Source organism: Mizuhopecten yessoensis, unplaced genomic scaffold, assembly GCF_002113885.1.
Source record: "Mizuhopecten yessoensis strain PY_sf001 unplaced genomic scaffold, ASM211388v2 scaffold11067, whole genome shotgun sequence".
NCBI lineage: Eukaryota > Metazoa > Mollusca > Bivalvia > Pectinida > Pectinidae > Mizuhopecten > Mizuhopecten yessoensis.
Window position 1 is genome coordinate 335,491 of NW_018408863.1, and position 10,299 is coordinate 345,789.

The 10,299-nt window shown below is 32.6% G+C and overlaps 1 protein-coding gene across 2 annotated transcripts in view; it reads right to left on the reverse strand.

Annotated features, from left to right (window-relative positions):
• The window catches only part of LOC110465242 (LIM and senescent cell antigen-like-containing domain protein 1), a 53,839-nt gene extending 44,234 nt beyond the window's left edge, over positions 1 to 9,605 (reverse strand). Inside the window, exon 1 of one of the 2 annotated variants that reach the window (XM_021520946.1) lies at positions 9,474 to 9,605. In XM_021520946.1, coding sequence (XP_021376621.1) covers positions 9,474 to 9,484 — 11 coding nt within the window. In that variant the 5' untranslated portion in view covers positions 9,485 to 9,605. Of the gene's footprint in view, positions 1 to 3,595; positions 3,871 to 9,473 lie in introns of those variants that run through there. The other variant, XM_021520945.1, reaches the window with a different exon arrangement.
• Between the last annotated feature and the right edge of the window lie 694 nt (positions 9,606 to 10,299).

A 10,299-nucleotide genomic window follows, 5' to 3' on the forward strand; every position in this document is an offset into this window, starting at 1 on the left:
ATAATCGATCATCAGCCCATCACTACATTAAGTAAACTGTTTGTTCTTTTTTGTTGTTCCTGGTATTCATTACAAAGTCAGTATTTCCTGGATAATTTCAATGATAATTAATTAACTAAATGCCTCAAGTGTGGAACTCCACTAGACTATTGCTAGATAATCATACAAAAATTATACTGTACATGTATTTAAGTGATAAGTACATACATGTATATAAAGAGATGTATCTTACACGTTTTCTGTTAGACCACTTAACCTGTTTTTATCGTTTTAAAACCAACAATATCAAGTTTACAATGTGCAGCTTTAATATTTAATCACAAATCTATTCTAAATCAGCATTAAAATTGAAGTTTCCTTCAACTATAATTCAATTAATTTGTAACAAGGTAATTTTGAAGCATATGAAATATTACCGGTAAAGAATAATTAACTGTTAATTCACAAACACTTTGAAAAACTTCCATTTTTCATTTTATCAAAAAAATTGCTATGCTACATGTAACAATGCTTTTTACAACAAGTCCTGTAAAATGAACATGGATCCTTTTATTAAATAACCTGTATATTTACCGTACATTTAATTTGTATTCTTTCCTGTGAAAAACCTTGAGATAGCTATCAATTTAAAAGTGTAAATGGTAGAAAGGTGTCCATGATTGTATACCTGTTATTTAGATTAGTATAATCACGTCAATAGGCAAAATATTATAACACTACTAATACCATTCATATCTATCACTAATTAAGTCAAATTATTCAGTCCCCCTTCTAATATGTTTTAAATAGATAGTCAAATTATTCAGTTCTCGTTCTAAATATTTAACACGATAAGAAAATTAATTTTGATCTTTTGTATGGTCTGTCACCCTTTACTTTCAATGTTTTCAATGTTTTTCCACACCTGACAAATTACATCCACTAAATGTTTTTCCACACCAGACAAATTACATCAACTATCGTCCTGAATAGGATTCGCCAAGTGTGTCTCTAGCTCTTACGATAATCATCTTTTATCTATTTTTACAACCGAGACGGCTTGTGCTTTGGCCTACTTGGGCATTTTCCGTGTCATATTTCAAGGAATTATATTCTAAATGCCTGAGAGGTATTCAGGTAAGATATATAATATTTAGATTGCGCCTTTAAATCAACCGTCACGTGACACTAAAAAAAATGTAGCCTCTGTCACATTAGTATGCTGTTGAGCTGTTAACGGGCACTTAAATCTCTGAAAAAATCTCTCCTCTAGCTGTGTTCTGTTGGAAAACCATGTTTCCTATTTTTTTGTAATTTATTTGCTGTGTTTTATTGGGATCCATCTTGACACAGGTAGGTTCTACCTATTTACAGCAAACGATGGTTTCATGTCATGTTTTGGACATAAAATTAAGACTATAGAATAGGGGAGTTTAGTTTCTTACACAGGGCTGTATATCATTAGTCCGAAGGCTTGTTATTTCAGAGTATACTGTAGCTAGCTTCATATAGGTCAAGTGATTAACAGGTAGATTTAAACCAGGTAATCCAATGATAAACATATATTTATGGCATGCATATATATTAATTTATATTTGCCTGCTCCTTGTCATAATTTACGTAAGCATGTTAAAAAACATTTTTGTATTTGAATATTAGGATATTAAGTATTTTCTAACTCAACTATTACTTTTTTTTGGGTGAAAACTAAAACAATTTTACATTGTCAACAATTTAACGAGGCTGAGTTGTTCTCACACTTCTTTATTCAAGCATTAAGATACTCCTCAACAAAACATTTAGAGAAATTTAGTAAAATTTACAAATACTTTGGAGTTTTTTCTATATATGGCATTGATCATTTTGGATATCTTTAGATATTAAATACAATATTTTTTTTAACTTTTAACAACAGTGCATGCACTCTGTCTAAACCATATTCTGTCCAACCTGGACCTTCCTGCAAGTCTGAAACTCCAGCCAAAGAATTTGGTTCTAACATCTGCACACACCATATAGTGTGAGTTGTCCCCCTTTGGAATCTACCTACATGTTTTATACTACAACTAGTTAATTTCACTGCTGCTTGTTTTATTTTATTTAATATACTTCAGTAATATACTTATTACATAATTGATATTTATTTTAGATTTGAGCTCCATTATTTAAAAGATCATTACTTTTTTACAATATCATAATTACAGCTCTGTTTCTATCTAGCACTTCATTGTCTCTTTTTAATTCACACAAACTAGTGTATATCCTGTAAATTTTTACACTTTGCTACATTAGCATATATGTACATTACACTAGTATAGTGTCTTAACTTGTCTTTTGTAACACTTGTGTGACATTCAAGTGTGATATCATATGCTCTACTGTATAATTTTAGCATATCTAATTTGAATTGTTGTCCTGGTTTTTATATTTATTCATAAGTACTGTGATCCTTGTTAAATTTTTCATATGTTTTGTCGCAAGAATAGCACTACAGTGCTAATGTTATTATGTTACATGTATATGTTACATGTATATGCGACGTTAAATAAAGCTTCTTGAATCTTGAAACAGTGACAGCTGGACATTGCAGCTTATATATCTGTAAACAAGCCAAATTAAGCGGTTCAATAAATCGGTGTCCGGTTTAGACATACATATAGTACGATGTGTCATAGTACAGTGTATATACATGTACAATGTACTAGTTTTTCAGGAATTTGTCATTACATATGTCAACCTGGTAAAATACTAGGCGCTTCCTACTTTCTCGGCTAGGGGGAATTTCTCTTTAGCTCATTTGGTAGAGCGTAAGATTAGTAAGCTAGTGGTCCCGGGTTCGATTCCTAGCTGAGGCATTGAAAAAATAATGACTTCTGTTACATAAATATAGCTCAGCTAAATAGGATCTTAAAATACCTAATGCTATAACAACACTAGCAACATTGTAAATTGTCACTTTATTTTCGCGAGAAATCAGTTTTTGAATTTATGAACAAGGACTCATTAGCGAAATTAATTTTTCCCAATTTCAATAAATATTTACTTCCATATGTTATACATGTATGATTTAACAATCAATAATATGTTAACTAGCCTACTAGTACCGATTGATACAACGCATTTATGAGGAAAAATTCTTTAGATTTTTTTAATAAAATTAATACCGGTAAATACACTGGTCAACATGAAGTTTCTCCTATTTTCTGATTAGAGCTTCATATAGGGTGCTAAACACAAACCTGAACACAGGTTTATTGATCAAAGGGAAATAACTCTCCAAATATTTATCTAATCACAGGTGGTTGAATAGCTAAATATAAACCTGAAGAGCCCTGTGAAGGGTGAAAGCAGCTATATATATATATATTAAAAACTAGCCAGTTCAAAGATGATGAATAGCAGGCTAATTTTGCCAGCAATCTAAGATTTTAATGAAAATTGATGCATGCCAATTTTAATTTTAATTTGCTAATTCAAACTACCTGTTTAACGGCAATGTTATGCATCATGATACATGTGAAGTGTACTAACTTTTACGTAACAATTAACCACAAAACACAATATTTTCATATCTGGACATGCATTACATATGTTTATATTATAACAAAATTACTACCTTTCCTCTTGTGATGTTACAGAAGATACAGAACGTCTCTGCTCCCTCACGGAGAGAACCTCCCCGACTTCGGCGTACATGATCACTTTGTAATACACTTTTTTCAACAATTATAAAATGGTTTCCTCAATAACATTCAGTATGATGTAGCTTTCATCACACTGTTTTAGTTCAGACAGCTGACATAAACATTTTGTATAAAACTTGCTACGTGCTGGTGTGTCTATAAGTTACTGGTACATAAGACGCTGCGAGGTGAAAAATTCCCCATCCCATACAAATCAGGCCAAGAAATCTGATTTTCAGTTGATAGCAGTTTCTTCCTCCCAACCTTTAAACATTTGATCAAAGTATAAGACATCTTTTCTAAAACACTTAATTGAGCTGATGTAATACTGACTAAAGTAAGGCAATGGTACATGCATGCACAGTACACATACACATACACATATTATAGTTTAAAGTTTGCATGTAGATTTTAAAGTGACAATAATTATGCCCTGGTCTGTTATAAATTTTATCCTACAAAGCACAGTATCCAATCTATCACTGTAAATCTGCATCACTGAAGTTAAAAATTTCTCCACAGGAGGACATAATACTGTAACAGTGTTTTTTTGGGACGCAGTTACATGTATTTGAATCATGGATTCTACCTAGATTCATTGTGGGCCTCAACAACTTTCTGAAAACCAAGGCCACTTCTGGTATATATATATCTGACTTAGTAATTGGGGCTAAAAATTTACGAAATGATGCTCATGACATCGCCTATAGAAATTCCACAAAATCACTGATGTATTATCAAGAATTTCACATAATAATGAGAAAAAAAAGTCTGTAATCTTGAAATATTCTCTTTAGAAACACTGTAGTCAGTATGTATGCTCTGCCTAGTAGATTAGCATTAACACATGTGTTTCTAGTCTGATGAGTGATTGACAGGACTAGTGGCCAGGGTAACTTACGACTTTGGACCACATATGCTTCGAATCCATCAAACAGGTGTGATCTGTTACCTTAATACAGCAGCATCATGTACAAAACTGATAAGAAAAGTACACACAAGCAATCTGCATTCAGGTTCCACCTGCATTGAACTTCATGGACACAAAATTCTCAATATCAGCATAAACAATATAGGTATTGTCATAATATCTTGTCCAAGCACAATGCAGGTGGGTTTATCAATTTAATATTGTAAACAATCCAATTTTTTTTCTTTCAAATCTTCACCAAATATATAAATATCTGTGGAATATTACTGGGCTGCCGCCAGACTCCTAATATTTAGCATTTTTAATATTGAGCTCTGTCAATCATCATTTTCCCTGAAGTTTGAAACATGTCGCCCAATTAAATACTGTTCAAAATTAAATTTTGGAGTAGAAAACAATCTTTTCAAGAGTCTACTGAAATCCAAATATATGAGTGTACCTCTTCAATTGTGCATGCATCATACATTGTATGGCTATGCAGAAAACCACCTGTAATTGATCCCTAATAGGGCCTTGGACCAATATAATTACCTGGTACTACAGTATGTGACTACCAGCTAGCAGGTAGATGGTGATTTAACAGATATTTCATTCCCTTGACCTAAATATAAATCTCCATCAGCTACACATTCCACCATACAGTGGTACCTATGTGGGCCTCGACCTCTGACCCCTGGAACCTGGTTTATACATTTGTACATAAACTGTCATTTCCTGTGGAGACACTTATCTCACCAGCACAGCATCCGACACTAGCTCTATGTAACACAAACTCATCCCTCACAACAGGGGACTCATTCAGGATAAAAATATAATTGCCACAGCTTCCTCGATCCTTGATTGTATATATATATCACAAACGATTTATATACAATTGTCATGATCAATTTTGTGATGCGATATCCAAAATTCTATTTTTGGTGAAACTTTGACTAGTTAATAATTCAAGATCATTTTTCATGAAAAAAAAAAGTTATTTTTTTTATTAATCTAAATATATCCCGTTGGTTCCCCTGTATAAGCTCAAGACACCCTTAAAGATTTATTTCACCACAAGCTGATCGGGAACATGTACAGTGTTTTATATTTAACTTATATATTCTTCAAATGATAAAACCTTCCAAGATAAACACAGTTGGTTTCTGGTAGTGGTAAGTAGTAAAGTACATTGTATATGATTAATTATGTTTTGCTAAATTTAATTCAAAAGAATAACTTAATTCTTCATAATTGATAACTCAGTCTGATGGTGCACATTTTCATACAAGCATAATATATGAACTGCATGCATTATAGATCTAGAGTAGCCTAGAAATATACATGTAAAACAAAATTCAGCTGATCCTAGCTATAATATTGTAAATATTTTATAACTTATATATGCAATATATATTTCATATTCAACTTTCTAAACTATTATTTTTACATTTCTTTTGCATTATGAATTACTGTTTATAAATTCCAGGAAACCACATGTACCAATGTATTATGATTTTAATGTTAAAAGTAACTTCTTATATAACTATTTCCAAAATATAAAAAAACACCATTGCTACAATTAATGAAAGTGTAAGAAAATTTAATTAATGTTCATGTCACTGGGGTACTGATTGATTGCTTTTTTGTCCATATGGTTGAATTTTGTGTCCTTGTAACAACTTAATACAAATTTAAAGTGATATGAAAACTTTATCAACAGATGATGTACCACACTACTCAAGGATCACTTTAATCTTACATAGATTTCTTTGGTTTCATTATTATTCATAAAACCAATCTCTCTGTAAATCATTTAACTGGTCTGCTCACTCTCGAAGTCCTTGAAAATTATACAGCTCTTTGTGACAGATTTAACACTCAACATGGGAGAATGCTCAGACAGCAAAGTTTCAGAACAGTAATTACCAATACATGTACTGGTTTTAAATTAGCCAAAAAAGGACTAATACAATCAAGAAGGGTCGATAGTGAACACAGAAACTCTAGTTTTTGTTTGGCCTCAATAAGTGTTCCAAGATTCGGTTACTACATGCTTATCTGAAATATCCTATTTTCTAAACAACTTCAATTAGGAATTGCAAATTGTTTTCTCCAGCTTTTCAATTCAATTCATTGGGGCAACTCTGGCCTCTCTTTGAAAAACATTTTGCAATTGAGGGCCATTATCACATATTTATCAGTCTCTGACGATTAACAATCAGAATCTTTGGGTTGATAATTGTTTTTCTTCACCTGTCCTCATTAGTCTGAATGTCTAAACAACCTTGACTACAACAACTGCTAACTACCAAATCCCTTTCAGCATTCATTTGTGATATGCAAGCATCAAATGTCAAGATAACAACAGTTATCTCCCCTTCAAAAGAACTAAAATGCTACCCAACAAATTGAATAATTATCTATTGATGATATTTTTTAATCTTCAGACCAGACAACCACCAATAATCTGGTTGTCCCAGCGAGAAAGGCAGTGTATAAGAGGACAGATTGACCTTTTTTTCCTTATAATAAATATTCCTATACAAAATTGTTCCAATTATCTAGCCAACACGTACACTAGTGTGACACAGTCCGACTTTTGATTATAAAACATTGTATACTGTGTGTGATTAATACTAATGCAGTACTCAGTCCAACTATTTACTGGTAAATAGTTACTCAATGCTTGTACATATTGTCTATATGCCCTGGAATTTGTTATTTTTTCCCACTTTTTTACTTATGATATCACAGATTACCGACACTGCATGCGTATAAAAAAAACTTTCTCTTTTATCTTTCAGAAACTTGCCATGTTTCGGAATTTGAGAAAAAGAAGTATGTTTGTGATACATTAAGAGACCTGCTGATTACAAACAGATTGTTGTGTATGCAAGTTCTTTTGTGTAAAATTCATAATAGATCATTTAAATATTCATATCAGCAATATCATAATTGTTTCAGATTTTTTATTATTATTATATTTTAAAAATTAACTAGAACTATTTAAAAAATATCTACAAGAAATGTATGTATGGCAGATTTTAATTGTACATAGGATTACAGTCGCCTTAACCTTCTAACTTCTAGCTAGAGGGAATCTCCCATTAACTCAGTGGTAGATCTACAACATCTGACAAAGAAGTCTTGGATTGTGGGTTCGATCCCCAGTTGAAGAACACTATCAAATTATTCTCTTTCCTGTTACATATGAAACAAACCTCACTTTAATCAGAATTGAGCTTTTCTTCCTACATGTTTGTAAATGGGGTCATAAAACTACCCCATTTCCAACGGGACATTTTTATTCCCTGTCATCCAAAAATGCAATTTAAATTCCCAATTGGTAAACAAAAACGTATCCAACGAGATACAAAGTCGCTCCAGGCTCTGGGGAAAATCTATATGACTTAAATACCTCTTATACAATTTATGATGCAGTAATTTTGGGGCAGGCATATGCTATCTAAGTCTGTGGTGATCAGTTAAAATTTCATACTTGCACGATGTGCATGTTTGACAGCTTCTGACGACACATTCTTTACGATTTTCAGAAATTCACCAATATTTCAGAAAAAGTTAGCCCTTTTTTGCTTTTGACAATAAATTATGACGTACATGCAGTATCGATCACAATACATTTCTGCTGTAATAATCGGGAAATTCCATGTACTCTATGCGGTATATTACCTGAGGTACAATTTTATCTGGATGACAAAACAAGACAATGACCTTAATATTCTCTTTAGTCTCTGGCGGAATAGATCAGGAGAGAAATCCATAACTATATTTTCGAACCTAATTTATGGATATTATTTATACATCCAAAACATTTAACTGGCGATCAATATAATGGTTTGTATGTGACAATTCCTAGCTTACACCGCATAGCATAGTGAACTAAGTTGAACCAGAATATTTGTTCTACCTCACAAACACACATTAAACAAACACTAATACAACGCGCCTACACATTTGCTATTAGAAAGTCAAATACCCTGGCCAAGTTCAAGAGGGACATCAAAACTCACCTCACGTCTGCATTTTAGAATCTTTGCAAAGACGTCATGTATATAAAGGTGATTGTAAGCCTTTGTTTTTTGTTTTCACAATTATAACCATTACTATTATCCATATGTTGTAAAGCGCTTTAGAGTAATTTTACAAATTATATAGGGCGCTATATAAATATTGTATATTATTTTTATTTATACGCCATTGTTACTCGTCACAATAAAGCCATAAATATGTTTCCTCTCTGGTACATATCTTTTCCACCAATTATAACTACACTTTTGTGGGGTATTGTTATACAATTTGAAAAGGAAAAGTTTTGGAGATGTTGTATGGTCCAAATATAAATTTATTAAAATAACTTTCTCTAGGTCGGTGGATGATTTCTGGAGTAATTGATTTTCGAGCTGAACTTCAAACTGTCAAATGTAAAGGCAGATCACAGGGTTAGTTACAAATGTCAGAAATACACATATGCTATACTGATATGGGTCACAGCACACATATGTATGTATGCTGTGACCCATATCAGTATAGCATATGTGTATTTCAGACATTTGTAACGTGACCGTGTGGGCAGATGCTGACTGCTGAAGACCATGTTATGATCATTTCGTACGAATCGATAAACACAATAACTACGCCTTGTATTGTTATAATAAACAATTGAGCATATGGACGATTCTACTTTAACATAAAGTGCTTGGCCTGTGGGTTTGGACGAGGTGAAATTACCGAAGTGGGATAGCCTGACCCCCTAAACACCGGGCACCTGTCCTAACCAATTAGCGAGCCAAGCCCATCAGCCGACGACAGCATCGGTTTGCCGACTCCCGTCCCGACCAACATACGGGTCACCGGTACACATATATGTATTATATACATACCTGCCAGTCATATATGCTGTTTAACACAGAAGTGTTCTCAGTTTGTCAAAGTGTTTGCAGAAAACTTGGTAGGACCATCAAATGTTTTCGTTCACTCTTCTAACTTGGCGGAAGTATGAGGTCACTTCCGGGGGACTTATAAGGTAACATTTGAGGAATGTGTGTGGAACTGGAGGAGGTACCGATGGGGAATTCCCATTTGTATTAATAGACTTGAGTTGCAGCGACAACAGGTTTTACTCTAATGATAAGTAAACTGATAAATAAGACACAGTTCACGCACGAATGGGTTCTGATAATAACGTGTTGACGTCGCTTATATTCTATGTAAAAAAATGTAGGATAATATGATCTTTGTTTTCTTTTTGCCAACATGTTTTAGAGGATGCACGCATACACTAAAAAAATATAAGAAGATTTTTTCGATCATATATTGTTAGTTTTTTTAATGTTTTAATGAAAAATATGGACCGTCCGTTATAATCATTAAATAGGAAAGGAATACAAAAAACCTGAAAATTTTAGTCCGACGGAACATATACTGTTAAAACAGCTGTATATTAATTAAATTGCAATTTACAATATAAAACTCTCAGTAAATCAACGGTAAATCAAATTACCAGGTAAATCACTTCATACATGTTGGAAGTTTGGTACATGTTTAATTATAAGTCTCTGATTATTATCTGTATACTAATATACATTGAACATGTATGAATATGAATTTATGAATATGACATAATTTCAAGTCTTTCATGTTTCATCATTTTCCCATAGCCATTGTCAATCTTGATTTATTCGTTCCTTTAAGTTAATAATTATAAAA